At 37.2% G+C, this 19,574-nt stretch overlaps 1 protein-coding gene and 1 pseudogene across 1 annotated transcript in view; both read left to right on the top strand.

Moving 5' to 3' along the window:
- Nucleotides 1-19,574, top strand: part of HSPBAP1 (HSPB1 associated protein 1) — a 60,610-nt gene that overhangs the window by 4,418 nt on the left and 36,618 nt on the right. The window contains exons 2-3 of the mRNA XM_028110509.2: nt 9,628-9,813; nt 19,333-19,514. Coding sequence (XP_027966310.1) covers nt 9,628-9,813; nt 19,333-19,514 — 368 coding nt within the window. The remainder of the gene's footprint in view (nt 1-9,627; nt 9,814-19,332; nt 19,515-19,574) is intronic.
- On the top strand, nt 18,230-18,324 carry LOC114214848 (U6 spliceosomal RNA; annotated as a pseudogene).

Genomic DNA, 19,574 nt, shown 5'->3' with positions numbered 1-19,574 from the left:
TGGTATAGTTTGAATATGGAAACGAATGGAAGAGGCCATTTCTGGCAGTCAAGGCTGGGATTAGGAGTGAGTGGAGAAAAGCCTGAGTCACATAAGGGCCAGAGGGCGGGGAGGAAGGTGAGGAGACAGACTGGTTCTACTAGAGTAGAATTGGTAGCAGAGAATGCAGGTGAAAAGAAGGAAAATTGTGCCCTTTGAAAAACCAAATAAGAGCAGGGTCAACCAGAAATGTTGACGTGAAGAAGAGGGAAATCATGGGTTTCAGTGTTATAAGAAAAAATAGAGCAAGGCACCTCAAAGAGTGAGGAAGTGGAGAGAGGTATTGGGGATTTGAGAGTGAAGAAGCTTTAGAATGGTTGCTGTAGGGGCAAGGGTGATTAGGAATCAAGTAGTGATAACTAACATGCTGGGAACAGGCAAGGAACCTGATGGAGGTGAGCATGAAATTGTGAACCCTTTGTTTTGAGACTGTTTCTGATTGTGCTCAAGAGCTCATTTTGCAGAAGTAGAGAAAACAAGTCATTAGTTTTAATAAAACTTTAATATTTTATATACATTGCTAAAAATGAGGTGTGAATTCAGAAAACATATTTATTTAGCATCAGTTTATGCCAAACATTGTGCTAAGCTCTAGGGATAGAAAAGTAATCGTCTTGCCTTAAAGGATGTAATATTTTCTGTTTGAAGTAACAGCTTGAAAGTTATTAAAAGCAAAACATGATCATATCGATAATCAAATATATTAGAATCCTTATTTGAAAATAAAGTGGACCTAGGGTCCTGGGTGGCTCAGTGGGTTAAGCGTCTGCCTTTGGCTCAGGTCATGATCCCAGGATCCTGGGATTGAGCCCCTTGTCGGGGCTCCTGCTCAGCAGGGAATCTACTTCTCCCTCTCCCTCTGCTCCCCCCCCTGCTCTCTCCCTCTCTCTCTCAAATAAAATCTTTTTTTTTTTTTAAGATTTCATTTATTTATTTGACAGAGAGAGACACAGTGAGAGAGGGAACACAAACAGGGGGAGTGGAAGAGGGAGAAGCAGGCTTCCTGCTGAGCAGGGAGCCCGATGCGGGGCTCTATCCCAGGACCCCGGGATCATGACCTGAGCCGAAGGCAGACGCTTAACGACTGAGCCACCGAGGCGCCCCTTAAATAAAATCTTAAAAAAAAAAATGTACTTATAAAAATAAAAGAAAGGGGACCTTAAAAATGCAAAATAAAGAACCATGTTACTGCTGTTATAGCTTACAGTTCATAATATTTTATTTAATAAAGATGATCTGTTTCCTTGGCACCTGGGTGACTCAGTCGGTTGAGTGTCCGACTCTTGATTTCGGTTCAGGTCATGATAAATAGCTAGAGCACAGAGGATATTTAGAGCAATGAAAATACACTGTATGATATAATGATGGATAGATGTCTTTATATTTTAGTCCAGATCCGTAGAATGTACAACACTAACACTGAACCCTAAGATAAACTATGGACTTTGGGTGATTATGATGTGTCAAAAAAAAAAGTTATCCTGGTTAAAAAAAAATGTACCATTTTGGTGAATGATGTTGATAATGGGGGAGCCTATGCATATGTGGGAAGGGGATATATGGGAAATCTGTACCTTCTCAATTTTGTTATAAACCTAGAATTACTCTAAAATAAATTCTTAAAAAACCAACCAACGAACATGAAACTACTTAATGTTAAGAATCAACTTAAATTCTGAGTGTGAGATGTTAGAGGATCACACATTGTTTGAAGCTTTTCAGTGAAATTAAAAGTTGCAATTCTTTGAATCTGATTCCACCTTTCAGACTGAGGTTATATTTTTCTCTTGGGCTCTGGTAGCTTTAATTGTAGCTAGGTTTATGTCTTGATGAAGAGAAGAATGTATTCTTAGTAACTCTTATTCCAGTCTTTCTTGAAATGAGTAAACATATCATCAGCAGGAAGAAGGCAGATAAGAAGTAACTTGGTAAGAGAGGACACTTTTCATGTAGGAATTTATCTCCTGCTTCTAAAAGAAGGAAGATCCCTCCCTGCCCCAGCAACAACTAGTAACCACCCCTTGAAGCCAATGAGAAACCGCCACAACCTCCAGCTCTTGTTTTTTTCCAATGAACTTTTGTTCAGAACTTCCCAATTCCCTCCTAAAGTCAATTTGCTTGTCCTGAATTGTAATTCCCCTGCTATTCCCAAATAAGCACGTTTTGGTGGTAAAATAACTGGCTGTTTTAAGGTTGACATTCCCAAGGAAAAATTTCATTCCAGAGTTGTAGGGACTTGAGTTTCGTAGACAGCTGACATTCCTATATGACTGGATTTACTCCTCCTCAGTTGGAGATGCCATACTCTGTCATTTCTTTTTTCATTAAAAAAAAAAAAAAAATGGCAGAAGGCAGAAGGGAAGTTTAAAAAAAAGCAAAAGCCTATGTAAACAATTTTCCATGCTACAGCATATATGTATATATATATATAAAATTCATGTGTAGCTAAGTACTTTATATTTGATAAGGACAAATAACAGAAAAACTGTACTGTTGAACTTTTTTTAACCATGATAAAAAGCAAATGACAAAAATTTATCATCTTAACCATTTTTAAGTGTACAACTTAGTAGTGTTAAGTATATTCACATTGTTGTGAAACAAAATTCTAGAACTTTTTCATTTTGCAAATCTGAAACTCTGTACTCAGTAAACAACTCTTCTTTTCTGTCTCCCCTCAGCCCCTGGTAACTGCAAACCTACTTTGTTTTTATGAATTCAACTATTTTAGATACCTCATGCAAGTGGAATAATACAGTGTATGTCTTTTTGTGACTGGCTTTTTTCACTTAGCATAATGTCTTCAAGATTCATTAATGTTGTAGCATATGACAAGATTTCCTTCCTTTTTAAGGCTGAATGATATTCCACTGTATGATGTCAATGGATGTTTGGGTTGCTTCCATCTTTTGGTTATTATAAATGTGTGGCTATGAATATGAGTGTGCAGATATCTTTTTAAGACTGCTGTTGAATTTTTTTGATGAAAAGTTGGATAAAATAGCCATTTTATTTTGAAATACAGAAAATTTTCCTAGTGGAATTCTGAAGAGCTAGATGGAAACATTTTGGTAGAAATTTTGAAGATACTTTGGAGCCTTTTAAAGAATTTTGGTCTTTGAGACACTATTCTTTCCAGTATTTTTTTTGTAAAGCTTTTATTTATTTGAGAGAGAGAGTGAGCACAAGAGGGTTGAGGGGCAGAGGGAGAAGCAGACTCCCTGCTACGCAGGAAGCCTGATGCAGGGCTCTATCCTGGGACTCTGCGATCATGACCTGAACTGAAGGCAGATGCCCAACCGACTGAGCCACCCGGGCGCCCCTATTCTTTGTAGTATTAATTTCATTTAAAATATAGATTTACTTTTCCTTACTTTAAGTTTAGGACCAGTATTTGTTTTGAACTTACAAGTACTATTTATGAGTTCTGGCATAAATGGATTAAAGTGAGGAGGAGAAGATGATTTTCTGGCTTGACTGGGCAAGAGTTACAAATGTAAAGAAATGGGAAGAAGAGGATGTGAAGTGTCCAGCACCTAACTGTCTCCTGGTCTCAGCCTGAACCTGCCGGGGTGTCACTATCGCACCAAGCACTGGCATTGGAAGGATTCTGTCATAACAGCCTCAATACTTCAGTGGCACCACCTTCTAGACCTTGAAATTCAAAGGGTTTATGATTAGTCATCATTTTACTTAAGCATCATTTACTTAAGCATATAAGTTAACAACTTATATTAACTTTTAGGAGAATTTTCTTGGTTTATATTGACATTTTAAAAATAGTGACTTTAAAATGAAAAATAATCGTTGGTGTAAGTTTTTTTTTTTAATTTTTTTATTGTTATGTTAGTCACCATACATTACATCATTAGTTTTGATGTAGTGTTCCATGATCCATTGTTTGTGCATAACACCCAGTGCTCCATGCAGTACGTGCCCTCTTTAATACCCATCACCAGGCTAACCCATCTCCCCACCCCCCTCCCCTCTAGAAACCTGTTTGTTTTTCAGAGTCCATTGTCTGTCATGGTTCGTCTCCCCTTCCGACTTACTCCCCTTCATTCTTCCCCTCCTGCTATCTTCTTCTTCTTTTTTTTTCTTAACATATATTGCATTATTTGTTTCAGAAATACAGATCCGTGATTCATCAGTCTTGCACAATTCGCAGCGCTCACCATAGCACATACCCTCCCCAATGTCTATCACCCAGCCACCCCATCCCTCCCACCCCCCACCACTCCAGCAACCCTCAGTTTGTTTCCTGAGGTTAAAAATTCCTCATATCAGCGAGGTCATATGATACATGTCTTTCTCTGATTGACTTATTTCACTCAGCATAACACCCTCCAGTTCCATCCATGTTCGTTGGTGTAAGTTTTACCATTTGGTCTTTGGTATGAATATAGTCATTTTGTTAAGTAGTACTTGCATAGTTCCATCAGTGTTTTTCTGATGTGGCCTAGATGTTCATTATGTTTTACCCTAATATCTACCATTCCAGAAGTTTTTAAATTTTTTGTATATACAGAATTGTTAGATTGATGAAACCATCATAGGCTTACATGTATATATTTAGAAATAATTTAGATTACTATGCCAGGACCCAGTTTTGTGACCTGCTCTTTTGTCACCTTCTAAAAACTTTTAAATAAGATTTTAATAAAATTTAATTGAAATTTTATAGTTATTAACATTTTTTTTAAATTATACCTGACATGAGAGAAGAGTTAGTTTCAGTTTCAGGATCTTTGTTGTATTCTATCAATATTAGGAATGAATTCTGGAAACTTGGGAAGTTTTCCTTGTTCTCCTCTTAAATTCTAAATCTCAGATACAAATCCAAGCCAGGTATTAATTGATGGAGGAAGGCAGATTGCTAACAAATACAGAGAAATTAAGTTTCAAATTATCATGTAGCTTGCATTAATTAAAGAAAAAATTGCTGAGAAAGAGGCAGTTTGCTTTTTATTCATGTTTCAGTACCTCCAAAGAATGAGTTGAAACCAAAGCTTTAATAAATTGTCAGAATTACATGCTACATTTAGAGGGAGAAAAGACTATGCAACACCTAGATCACTAATCTTTTTTTCAGCAGTTTCTAGGTCATTTCATTAGAAATTGTTGCTTGCTGCAAGTTTAGACCTAAATACACTTATCCTTTAAAGGCTGTCAAGGTTGCTTCAGAATTTTTATGCTCTTTGCAGATATTCCTGGCTTGGAGTGACTGAGTGCATCCCTAGGCTATTTAATTAATACGGTGTAGATTGCATTCTTCTTTAAAGGAAATTGTAACACTTTAGTTTGCTAATTTAATGGCCCAGTTCATTGTTGATTAAACTATCAGAAACCCAATTACTTTTATGTCACAACCAAGTGATTGTTTTATTTCATTGATAGGCCTGAGATTCTGTAAATATGCTAATTTCTTGTTCTGGTGAGCATCCTACTGCCTGTTCTGTATACATTTTATCGCACTTTTTATTCATTTAGCAAACGTTTGAGCATTTAATATATCCCAGTCACTGGGCCAGGTGCTTTCTCAGCAAATTTTAGTTTTTAAGGTCTCTTATTAAATAACTTCTGGGATGTCTGGGATTTTTAAATCAGATCATTAACTACTTTTTTAAAAGGCATTATGTTAGAGGAAAAAATATTTCTTTGAAGCTATTCAAAAAGTAGTGTCAAAACACTACTCATGTGTTACTAATGACCATGTATTTATTTGTGGAAGGGTGGCAAGATATATCTTACCCAAATATGAGAACTCTTTGGGGAACGTTCAAAGCCAGATCTATTGGCTCTGATTAAAATAAGCAGAATAGGGGCGCCTGGGTGGCTCAGTCGGTCAAGCGTCTCGTCTGCCTTCAGCTCAGGTCACGATCCCAGGGTCCAGGGATCGAGTCCTGCATTGGGCTTCTTGTTCAGGGAGGAGCCTGCTTCTCCCTCTGCCTGCCACTCCCTCTGCTTGCACACTCTCTCTTTCTGTCTGACAAATAAATAAATAAATCTTTTAAAAAAATAAAATAAGCAGAATAAATGAATCCCTACCCCAAAAGGACTGGTGCTTCTCTTTTTCTCTGCCCTTTAAAGTTCTAGAAACAAAGTGTTCAAAGCTTGAATATTTTGTAACTATAGAACTGAAAGAGTGCTACAGGTCAAACCAGCCATGATTCATTCAGTGTGTAAGTCACAGAGTATTTTATAGAGAGAATATGGTTGTCCTTGAAAACAATAGCCTCAGAAGGCAAGGTGTTAAACCAGTTATGAACTAGTAACAATCTTGACTATAAGAATTAATTTTTATATGTGAAGGAATTTAGGAGGTAGAATTTTGCTGGTATTGATTTAGTAGCACAAAGATGGATGTTTTGCATTCTTTCAGCTGAGGTTTGCAATTTCCTGGGCTTTTGTTTGCTTGTTTAAGCCCAATGTGGGGCTTGAACTCATGACTCCAAGATCAAGAGTTAAATGCTCTACCACCTGAGCCAGCCAGGCGCCCCTGGGCCTTTCTTTGATCTCTCAAGGTGGCTCACCATCATGTCTGTTTTCCAGGCAAAATGTGGGAGAGAAGGCTAAGGGCAAAAAGACTGACTAGGCAACTTCCAGATATATCTCTAGCTGCTTATATCTGCATAGGAGTCTAGGAATTGTAATTTTTTAGCCACACTCGTTGTGCAGAGTTGTTAGTAAGGAAGAAGAAAATGGGAATGGGATAAGGTAGGCAACTAGAAGTCTCTACTACAGGTATTATCCCACCAACCCCTGTCCACATAGGCACAAACCAAAACATGCCTCTCTCCCTGACAGCACACCTGGATTTATTATCCATGAATTGTTCTACAGCTTTCCGAAACTTACTTCTCTTTTCAGATTATACTCTCTCTCCTGAGTTTGTAGTGTTCGTGTAGGTCCCACAGTTTGATTTCTCTGGAAGCAGGATGGTGCAGTGGAAAGCGCACTGCACTTGGAATCAGGGAACCTGACCTGTAGTTCCAGTCATCACCGGTGTGTTTAGCTTTGACATCTGAGCTTCCTATTCTTCCTTTGGATAATGGAGTTAAAATGTCTTCTCTGCCTGTTTTGTAGGCTTCTTAGATGAGCAGATGAGCAGTTTTAATGTATATAAACGTACATGGCAAATAGTAAAGCATCATATGAAGAAATGCATTATGATGATGATGATGATGTTCAAAACCAAACTCTTCATCTTCCCACCAGAATGAGCTGCTGCTCCTAACTTTTTTTTATGTCAAGTCACAAAGTCTGGAAACCTCAGTATCCCTTATGGCTGCATCTGCCTCCCACCCCACATCTTTGCTTGCAATAGTCTTTGATACTATTATCCTAGTATTTCTATATCTCTACGATCTCTGCCTTCCTCACTCCCCCCCCTCCCCCGTTGTTCAGGGCCTTACTGTAACACTTTTTACTTGGCTAGTACAGTAGCTCTCTGAATTAATTCCAGTCTCTGCATCTCCACACATTTCTCCATAGCCCTCATTTTTATTGCTAATGAATATAATGTCCCATGGAAAAAATGTACATAACATTTAGTAATATTCAGTAAATATTTTTCTACTTTTAGACGTTAGGCTGTTTATATTTTCAGTTTTTATATTATGGTAGTAGATATTTTATGTGTATATGTAAACGTATATAATATATATGAGTATTCATATAGCTGATGATTACTTTGTTAAAAACAAATTCCTATAACATGAGTTACTAGGTTAATGGGTGGTTATTTGAGACTTCTGCTTCATTTTTACAGTTGTTTGCCAAAGGATAGTACTAATTTATGTGCCACAAACAACAAAGTATTATCATGAATGTATTGCAACTTCTCACAGCCTAGCAAAACTTAAAAAATATATTATAAAAAATGCAGCTTGTCCATTTTTCATGTACACGGAATCCAGGCACTCCAAGTCCAGGAAGGTTTGGTGGGTTGCGATCCAGGTAACCTTGTACTTACATTTATAGGCGAATATGGGTCAAGTCCCCTAGTGTGAATTTATCAAACATGTCAAAAGTGGAAAACAAGAACCTCAAGGAAGGATAGAAAATTTTGTTCCTGGTCATATCCTGTTTCCCTTATAGGCTCTTTAGCACTTAAAGATAAGCTGGGGCTTCATTTACTTAGAGATACCCAAGGGTGTCTTCTCTCTCTTCCTCCCCCCACCCAGCCCCCAGCTCTTCTACTGCCTTTCCCCTGTGAGTGTCGACCCTTAGCTCCTCACTTGGGAGCACTGACTGTGTAGACAATAACAGACTGTCCTCACATGTCTTGCTTACTTTCATCAAAGGTTTAGGGAAGGATTCTGAGTATTTGCCCTTGTCTGAGCAAAGGGGCCAAATTGACTTAAATTTTCATTTTCTTTAAAAACAAGCCTTGCGTTCAGACAAGTACAAATTACTCAAGTTCCTTGATGACTCCTTCCCCATCCCTCTTCCTTTTATCAGAAAGTTTAATTTTTTAAAAATATTTTATTTATTTGAGAGAGAGAGCGCGAGTGAGCAGTGGGAAGGAGCAGAGGGAGAAAGAGAAGCAGACCACACTGAGCAGGGAGCCCGACATGGGGCTCGATCCCAGGACCCTGGGATTATGACCTGAGCAGAAGGCAGCCGCTTAACCGACTGAGCCACCCAGGTGCCTCATATCAGAAAGTTTAGAAGAAAGTTGGATGATGGAAGAATTTGGATTATTTATGAGCTTTTCTTAATTTTTTTGAATTAAGTGTAATTACAGAATAGAGAATGAATTAGAGGGTTTAGCTGACTATTCTAGAGAATCAAATCTAGAGAATCATAAATACATGCTGATGATATATAGATGTATATATCTATCTGGAGTCAGAGTATGAAGTATTTTTTGACTTTCCCCCCAAATTTTCCTTTTAAGATGTCTTTAAGGGAAGACTTACTTGTTTCTTTTATTTAGCAAATACTTATTATTACATCCTATCCACGATTTACTTACAGTCTATAATCTGTGAAGTTTATTGAAGTACTCAGTAAGTCACAGTATTTGTTTGTACATATCCCATATCCCTTATACTGTTTATAGATGCAATTGAAGTGAAGGATTAACACCGATATCCATCCTAGTACATCTTTTACCTTTTTAAATCGTGAATGAAAATAATCCCCCCCTCACCCCTTTGACTGATGTGTGAATTCAGTAGTCTTTTTGGGTAAACACATGATATAGCAAGTAGAATTATACCTGACTCCAGCAACTCTAGTTCTAGAGTAGTTCCCATCAGCATTTCGTATACAACCCTCTATTTAGGAAATACAATTTTCAGAAAATTGTGTCTTTTAAAATTTAAATATGGTTGGAAAGCCTTTTTTAAAAACATTTTTTGACATGAAAATTGTAAATATTTTCCAACATTTAAAATTTAGTATGAAAAAATCATTTAAGAATTATGGTTTTTGAGGTCAAATATTTATGTAAATAGTAATAAATGAAGTGTAAAATGTAGTATAATTGCATAGAAAGATTTACCATAATAGAAATGGTATTAGCTATTTTTCCTTCATATTATATGAAATAACTTTATAGTTATCCATTTCTCTCCTTAGGTGAACACGTCAAACCTTTTACACCAGAGAAAGCAAAAGAAATTATAATGTCTTTACAACAACCTGCAATCTTCTGTAACATGGCTTTTGATTGGCCAGCACGACACTGGACTGTTAAACACCTTTCTGCGGTCCTTCGCGGCAAGCAGATACGATTCAGGATGGGAATGAAAAGAACAGATAGAGGTAGGACTACAAATAATCATCATCATAATGTCTCTTTAGTAGCAGTCTCACATTCTTAGCAGTGGTTTCTTTATCTCTAGAGAATCCTTTATTTCTAATCCTGTTTTTGACCATTTGCAGATGGGAAAGTTTTATTGGAAGTTTTAGAAGGACAGTTTGTGTTAAGATTTTTTTTTTTTTTTGGACTAAGCCTGTAGTTGATAACCTTATACAGTTGATAACCTTATAAGTTGTATTTGTTCATGTATCATGGTTCACTGAATGTGGTAGATACTTAATATTTGTTAATGTGTTATTATTTATGTTCCCCTGTGACTGGGAAGATGATTACTAAGCTTATGGTCCCTTTTACTTTTGACTCATGTAGAATGTGTCCTTTTATTTGTGGCTTCAGGCCCTATATTTATAGTGCTTACTCTCGGTTGTAATTTTATCTCTCTGCTCTACTCAGCTGCCTGACCTCTATGGTACTGCATAAATATGAAAAGTATGTAAAGCTGTCTTTTTTTCATCCTCTTAAGCAATTAGATTTTGCCAGCTTCTTCTTCTTCCCTGGAGACTTGTAACATTTTGATATTTTGCCTTATAGTCAGATAACACAGTTACTGTTAACTCTAAAACTAGTTAATTCAAAGGAAAGAAACAGTGCTGTTTTTAATCTAAAGGAGTCCATAACCGTTGTCTGGCTTTAGAATGTGTATAACTTCTGTTTTGTAGTTTGGTGTCTAGAGTTTGGTAGTCTAATGTTTGCAGCATTGCTGGGAAGTGGCTCTGTGAATATCTATTAATAACTCAGGAGGAACTAGAAAATTACCCGGTTTCCCTTCTAGCTTCTCTAAACTTCTTTTTCTCGTGTTGACCTTCTCGTACATCTCTCAAAAATTACTTGGTTTTTGGTGTCTAGAACCCCCTTGTACTCATGGCAGGTAGAGCAGGATTAATACCTAAAACTCTTTAGCCTCTCATTCTAATCACAGACCAAAATGTTTACTGTATTTTAAAATTAAATGCTAGACCAGCAAAAGGCACATACAAATTTAGCTTGTGCTTTTTCTTTCTTGATTTTAGTCAGATAAATCTTCCATCCACTGAGGTGTCTCTTAGACAATAATTTGGAGATAAATAGGAACTGTAATTTTTTTCACATACCTGATTAGACTCCAAATACAATACGACCACTAATTGCTAACAGTTATTGAGAACTATTGTGTCAGGCACTCTTCTGAGTACTTTCTACATGTTAATTCTCTCTTAATCTTCTTCAAACCCTCTTAGAATGGTACTATTATAAGCCTATTTTGTAGATGAGGCACAGTGATTTGACATTTTCAAGCTAATACTTAAGCATAAATGAAAAAGAAAATAGAAGGTCTCTGCAGTTGTGAGCAACTGCTCTGTTTTTACTAAAGATAATTTTTTAAAAAATTTAGATACAATTCACATAAAATAAAATTTATCATTTTAAAGTATACAATTAAGTGGTTTTAGCATATGCACGATGTTGTGCAACCATCATCATTGTCTAATTCCAGAACATTTCATCACTTAATAAGGAAGCCCCGTACCCTTTAAGCAGTCACTCTCCATTCCACTTTACCCCCAGTCCCTGGCAACCACTAGTCTGCTTTCTGTTTTTATACATTTGCCTATTTGGGACATTTCATATAAATGGAACCATCCAATACATGGCCTTTTGTGTCTAGCTTCTTTCATAGCATATTTTCAAGATTCATCCAGGTTGTAGTATATACCACGTTTTGTTTATCCATTCATCAGTTGATGGACATTTGGGTTGTTTCCACTTTTTGGCTATTATGAATAATGCTACGATGAACATTTATGTACAGGTTTTTATGTGGATATATGTTTTCATTGCTCTTGGGCTTATACCTAGAAGGGGAATTGCTGAGTCATATGGTAACTCTGTGTTTAACCTTTTGAGGAACTGCCAAAACGTTTTCCAAAGCAGCTGAAACATTTTACGTTCCCACCCCACTGTATGATAATTTCTCTACATCTTTGTCAATACTTACCCTATTTTTTATTCCAGCCATCCTAGTGGGTGTGAAGTATTATCTCATTATGGTTTTGATATGCATTTCCCTAATGACTAATCATGTTGAGCATCTTTTCACGTGTTTATTGACCATTTGTATATCTTTTTGGAAAAATGTCTATTCAAGTCCTTTGCCCATTTTCTAAAATTTTATTTATTTTTGTGCACGAGAGAGAGAGTGAGTGCATGCATGCATGCACAAGTGGGGGTTGGGGGTGGGGAAGGAGCAGAGGGAGAAGCGGACACCCCACTGAACAGGGAGCCCCATGCAGGACTCGATCCCAGGACCCTGGGATCATGACCTGAGCCAAAAGCAGAAGGTTAACCAACTGAGCTACCCAGGCATCCCTCCCATTTTCTAATTGAGGTGTTTTTTGGTTTGGGGCTGGGAGGTTTGGTCTTTCTGTTGTTAAGTTTGAAAGAGATCTTACAGGTCTTCCTCAACTTATGATGGGATTAAGTCCTGATAAACCCATCATAAATTGAAAATATCTCAAGTCAAAACTGCATTTAATACACCTAACTGGATACATGGGTGGCTCGGTTGGTTAAGTGTCTGTCTTGGGCTCAGGTCATGATCCCAAAGTCCTGGGATCGAGCCAGCGTTGAGCTCCTTACTCAGCGGGGAGTCTCCTCCCTCTGCCCCTCCCCCTGCTCATGCTGTCTCTCTTTCTCTCTCTAATAAATAAATAAAATCTAAAAAAAAAAAAATACACCTAACTTAGCAAACATCATAGCTTAGCCTAGCTTACCTTATATGTGCTCAGAACACTTATTAGCTTACAGATGAGCAAAATCATCTAACACAGAGCCTTTTTTTTTTTTAAGATTTTATTTATTTATTTGACAGAGAGGGAGACAATGAGAGAGGGAACACAAGCAGGAGGAGTGGGAGAGGGAGAAGCAGGCTTCCCGCTGAGGAAGGAGCCTGATGCGGGGCCAACTCTGGAATCAGCTTGCATGGGTTCAGATTCTGGCTTACCATGTGACTTTGGGCAAGTTACTTAACTTCTCTGTATCTTACAAATCTTTTCAAGATTAAATGTGTTTGTATGCATAAAACATGTAGAACAGTGCCTAGCACATAGTAAATGCTCCACAAATGTTATTTAAAAATAGAAATAATTAAAAAATAAAAGTATGACTTCCTCATTGTAGAGAACATTGAAAAAAGGGGAAGATCCAAAGAAATGTAAAAACACTTGTCCTATTACCAAGAGAGAACCACTAGTTACACTCCAATAACTGTTTATGCAGGACTTTTTGTATTTTAAAAATAAAGTTGTATTAATTTTCACGGCCTGCTTTTTTTTTTTTTCACTTCACATGTCCTAAGCAGTTTCTCTTGATGTTAAGTGTGACTTTTAAATGGCTAACACTCTGTTGTATGCTAGTATCATAATGAATTTAAAATTTTTTCCTTTTGATTATGTAGATTGCTTAGAAGCTTCAGATTTATAAATAAGACTGTAGTGAGCATCTTTGGAAAACAAATCTTGTTCAAGTTTCTGATTATTTCCCTAGGATAGATTCCTAGAAGGAGAATGACTGGGTCAAAGGGTGTGAATGTTATCACGAGTTGCAGCACTATGCATGAACCTTCTTACACCAGAAACTTCTGAATCATCTGATTGCCCCTCTGAGTGTTGTCTGGTGACCCTGTGACTTACACACTAAAAATATGTAGCAATCCACCTGCTTCTCTCATTCCCCATGGCCATCGTCTAGGCGGGGTTACCCTGCTCTCTCTCACCAACATAGTTGCAGTAGTCTCGTCCCTGGTCCCTCTGCACCTCCTTCCCTCCTGATCCAGGCCATTTTTCATATTGAAACCAGAGACAGTTTTTTAAAAAAACAAATCTCATCCTGTTTTTCTGTTTAAAACCCTTAAGTTTCTTCCATAACCCTTAGGCTAAGGGCCAAAATTTTTGTGTGGTGTAGAAATCCCTGTTTGCCTCATCAGCTTAATCCCTCTCCCTGAGCTCTGGCCAAACAAATATTTTCTTTCCAGCTTTTGTATTTCCAGAGGTTTGCTTCTCCTTTCTTCAAGGCCTTTGCATATAGAGTCCAGCCTTTCTTTTCTCCTTTCCCATTTTCCCTTACTGCAGCTTTCCCTGGTTAACTCCTCTTCTTCCTTCCGATCTTAGCTCAAATATCATTTTCTCATCGAAGTCTTTCCTGATCACAGCGCCTCTGCCTCCCAAATCAGGGGCAGCTTCTCGTTGTACCAGAGCACCTTGTATTTCCCAGTAGCACTTAGCTCAGTTTTAGAATCACGTGGTTAGTCTGTAAGTAATTAACTGTTTGAAGTCTCTCCTCCCCTCAAGAAGGGCTCCTTCCCGAGGGCCTGGGTCAGGCCTCACCATGGACTGAGCACCAAGTGGACACTCAGATATTTGTGGAGTGAAAGAATGAAAGGCCTTCGGTACACATGGCAAAGTGCTTCACAGAAAGGTGGTTTCCATTTACTCTCCTGTCAGAACATGTGAGGGTGCCTGTTTTGCCACTCCTTTACCCAAACTGAGATTTATCTTAAAAAAAAAAAACTGGACTAATATTATAGTCCAATCTCATTAACATTTTATTCTTATTTTATTTACTTAGAAATTCTTTTTGTATCTTAAAAATAGGTAAATATTCTAATATTTTCTCCTGATAGCTTATTTCCCTTTTACATTTTACTCTTTATCCTTTCCTTATTTATTTTGATGTATGGTGTTCGCTGACTTTTTTAGTTAAGTTGGAAATAACAATACCTTTTATTTCAGTACCATTTACTGAATAATCCTGTTTACCCCTACTGACTTTGAAATCATCTTTATTATACTACTGTATTCTTATAAATTCCAGCATCTGTTTTTGGACCACGTATTGCGCTATCAGTTTTGAAGCCTGTAAAACAGTTCTTAAATGCTATTTTAGCAACTGATACATATTTTAATATTTGAAAGAACAATTCATCCTCCCTAATTACTCTTCTTTCTCAGTATTTTCTTAGATGTTATTGAATTTTATTCCTCTAAGTGAATTTTAGAGTTAAATAATGTACTCATATTAAACAAATCCTATTGGGATTTTAAGTGAAAATTCATTAAGTGTTGTAAGTTAATTCAGAAAGAATCTACCTTGTGATAATAGTGTTACCTTATTACACACAAACGTGGCATTTTCACCTAGCAAGTCCATTTCATCTCTTAATGAAAAGATTGGGGTTTTCATACAGGTCTACAAATTTTTTTAAATATTATAAATATAAACTTTTTATAGCTGGTATGAAGGAAAATATTTTTACCTATTATATTTTTCTAGCTAGTTGCGATGAGATTTTTAAAAGCCATTTATTTTTGTATGTTTATTTTTTTATGCAGCTATTTATTAGTGTATGTAGTTTTTTAGTTTATTTTTGTGGGTTTTCTCTGAAGACAGGCACCTGATCTTATAATCAGTGATAACTTTGTTTCCTTCCTATTGAATGTATTTCTTATTTTTGTTTTAGGTCTTGGTTTGAGTTTTTCTAGAATGCTTGAGACAGTAGTATTGGTAATTATTACTATTTGAATTATATGTATCTCTTAGTTTATTTTCAGAAGCAGATAATAATATCTCATAGCTCTTTGAAACGATTCTGGATTAAATTCATTTGGATCATATGGGCCCAGTGGCAATACTATACCTCAATTGGCAGTAATTTGGGAAAAACAGTTGTAGAAATAACCCTAAGTAAGCATTTGTAGATGGGGGTGCAATGATGGTCAAAAGTACCCACATTCCATGCAGTGTTTCTTGCTTGTAAAATGATGAAGTCTAGGGGCGCCTGGGTGGCTCAGTCGGTTAAGCGGCTGTCTTTGGCTCAGGTCGTGATCCTGGATCCCGGGGATGGAGCTGCAGTGTTGGGCTCCCCTGCTCAGCTGGGAGCCTGTTTCTCTCTCTCTCTCTCTCTGTTCCTCCCCCTGCTTGTGCTCGCTCTTCCTCTCTCTGTTAAATAAATAAATAAAAGAAATGATGAAGTCTAACAAAATTGAGAAATATTTGTTTCCCTACTCTGCAAAACATATTTTAGGACTCCCTTTTATGAGGGTTAAGGCAAACTCAACTTACACACTACTTCCAAATCCTGAGCTCAGTTGAGCTTCTTCTTACCTAACACTTTGACAGTAAGTGGGATGAAAATTGCAGCTGCCTAGGCTACTTCAATGTTAAATGAAAGAACAATAATAATAAAGTTAGAAAGGAATAATTGCTTTGCAGGAAATAAACTAAGAAAAACAACTGTACTACCCAGAAAGAAATTGTCATGATAACAGAATGAAAACAGTACCTTTGGTGCTGCTACTTCCAGGAAGGAAACATTCAAAAGATTCTATTTTGAAATCACTATGTAAATGTAAAAAAGTCTGTCATTTCCATTCATTGCATTCATTGTAATTTTCTCCTGACAGTAACAGTTCTCACATGTAATTTTTGCCCTTTTAGATTTTAATTTTTTAAAGTACAGAACTTGCTGTGACAGAGAACAAAGTCCCTTGATAAGGCTGCAATACAGACATGTCTGTGAAAACCGGCCTACTATTGTACCCCCCAGGGACAAGTATCTCAAGTAATAGCTTTAGTATTCAGTTCGATCAGTTGGACTGAATTTTATGAAGTGAAAACTCATAAGACAGTGTAATGACTTCAGGCTTCCCTTGGAGCTTACTGAAATGACTATAAAATGACTCCTATTTCCCAGAACCATGCAGCTGTCTTGCCACATGGGTTTTTGTTTGTTAAAAAAAACTCTGTATATTCCTATGTTGTTGGGGTAAATTCTTTTTTTTTTCTTTAAGATTTTATTTATTTGAGAGAGAGAACAAGCAGAGGGGAGAAGCAGAGGGAGAGGGAGAAGCAGGCTCCCTGCCAGGCAGAGAGCTGGATTCGGGGCTCAATCCCAGGACCCTGGGATCATGACCTGAGCCGAAGGCAGACGCTGAACTGACTGAGCCACCCAGGTGCCCCTGTTGTTGGGGTAAATTCTTAGTGATGATGTTGTTAATATTAAGTATATATATATGTGTGTGTGTATATATATATATATATATATATATATATATATATATATATATAGATGGGTTACAGTGGCAGGCACTGTTCTGAGTGCTTCTCAAAAATTGTTGAATTTAAATAGTTCTTAATATTGCAGATTTTTACCTTTTAGATAAATGTACCCCTGTAAAGTCTTCCTGCTTCTCAAGGTCAGATGACAGGTTGATGAAGTAGATGAATTAGGATGACTCTTTGACATACACCCTCCCGTCATTTACTTCTCCACCATTCTGAAGTTATAGGAAAAAGAGAGGAGGGGGAAAGAAGATCAAGATAATTCTAGGCAGTTCAGGTAGAAATGGAGGGAAAAGATAAAAGCTGTTGAAAGAAGAGTTTGAATACCCTTCTCCTCTTACTACTAATTCAGCTAACTTTTGAAGTTAATATAAGAATCCGAATTAGTGCCTGTTACTGAGCATCTGCTATGTTTCATGTATTGTGCTAACTGATTTACATGCAGGAGATCTGTATCACTTAAAAGGATTTCATGCTGACCATAATCAGATTTCTTGAATATTAACTTCCCAGTGTGCATTGACAATATTCTGCTTGTTACCAAAAAAATTTCATTTTATCACTATTTGGAAGAATAGTTCTTATATGAATAAGTCATCCCCATAATAACAAACCATTCTGGACAGACAATAGACTTCTCTCTCAGCTTTCCTGATCAACCCTCTTCTCTGGGTCTTTGCCTTTTCCTATGTGTCTGAGGCACAAAATTTTGCATTTAATTAGGTAATGCCTCAAATTTCCTATTATTCTGGCTAAAGTTTTGGCTTTGTCTAAGTATGTTCTCAATTCAAGAGTATTACTTCTCTCTTTTATGTTCCCACAAGCCTGAGTACAGTGCTAGTTACAAATTAGGTACTTAATAAACGATTCTGAAATAAATGAGTTAATGAATAAATGAACAGACTTTAAGTTGCCATTGGCCACTTAATGATTCTGAGGAGCTATGTATGATATATGTGCTATATATAGTCAGAAAATTTTCAAAAGATGTCATTGCTTTTTTTTCCTTTTTAATCTGGAGAAGTAGCTCTCAAATTTTTGGTCTCAGGATCCCTTTGCACTTAAAAATTATTGAGTTCCCCAGTACAGATTTGCTCAGGTGAAGTGTAATGGTCGTCTCACTCAGATGAGCAGCCTTGTCACTCTTTTCCTCCTCAGCAAACTTCTTACACACTCTCTCGTTCGCCTTTAAATAGTCCCTGGGCTGGTTTGGCGTGTATGGGAAGCATAGATTGTGTATAGAACTTTATTTCCTCCTGTCCTACATATACGTTTGTATTCTGTACAAAGCACAGAGAAGCTTAGCATGGCCCCTTCACAAGGATGACATGCAACTTCATGAAGCATTCCATATTTTCTGTAATATTTGGAAACGCAATAAATGCTGTACCTGGGGCGCCTGGGTGGCTCAGTCGTTAAGCATCTGCCTCCGGCTCAGGTCATGATCCCAGGGTCCTGGGATTGAGTCTAGCATCGGGCTCCCTGCTCGGCAGGAAGGCTGCTTCACCCTTTCCCACTCCCCCTGCTTGTGTTCCTTCTCTCGCTGTCTCTCTCTCTGCCCAAAAATAAAAATAAAAATCTTAAAATAAATAAATAAATGCTGTACCTTTAAAAAAAATTGAGTTCCCCAATGAGCTTTTGTCAATGAGGATTATATCTAGTGATGCTTACTGTATTATAAATTAAAACTGAGACATTATTAAAATACAAAAACATAAATATGTATTCCACTAGTTGTCAGAACAGTGACATCAACTAATGTCATGTAGCTTCTGGTGAACTCCACTGTACACTCGTGAGAGAATGAGAATGAAAAACATCAGGGTATTATTGTGAAAATAGTTTAGACCTCATAGACCCCTGAAAACATCATCTTGGAAAATTAATAATCTAAAGTATACCACTGAGGCACCTGGGTGGCTCAGACGGTTAAGCGTCTGCTTTCAGCTCAGGTCATGATCTCGGGGTCCTAGGATCAAATCCCATATCCGGCTCTCTGCTCAGTGGGGAGTTTGCTTCTCCCTCTCCCTCTGCCCCTCCCCCCTGCTTGCGCGCACTCACTCTCTCTCTCTCTCTGTCAAATAAATAAAATCTTAAAAAAAAAAATAAAGTATACCACTGGACTACTGAATCAGGCTATCCTAAGGGTAGTCTTTAATCTTAAGGTTAAAACCTTTTTACGTTTATGTTAAATCATGAGTATTGTGAGTGTTGTAGATGGTTCTAATTATATAGCAAGCACAAAAGTAATTTTTAATTAATGTTAAATGATAACTTTTTTTGGTTGAAATTATCATCATTTAAACAAACAATATTTGGAAATTGTGTTCAGTGTACATTTAAAATTGAGTTCTTTTCCACTGCAGTTCCTCAGTTTGAAACAACATGTGGTTACGTAGAAGCTACACTTGAAGAGTTCCTGACCTGGAACTGTGACCAGCCTACTATGTATGGACCATTTAGAGATTATGATCATTCCAAATTCTGGGCTTATGCTGACTATAAATATTTTGTCAGCCTATTTGACGACAAGGCAGGTATTTTCCAGGTAAGTCAATACATTCCTTTTAATCTTGGTAATAATTTATTCTTGAGAAAAGATCACAAA

This window comes from Eumetopias jubatus, unplaced genomic scaffold, assembly GCF_037043125.1.
Source record: "Eumetopias jubatus isolate StellerSeaLion01/CBP00866 unplaced genomic scaffold, mEumJub1_p1.0 scaffold_1, whole genome shotgun sequence".
NCBI classification, from domain to species: domain Eukaryota; kingdom Metazoa; phylum Chordata; class Mammalia; order Carnivora; family Otariidae; genus Eumetopias; species Eumetopias jubatus.
Note: the sequence above shows the minus strand (reverse complement) of the source record. Positions and strands in the feature narration are given on the sequence as shown.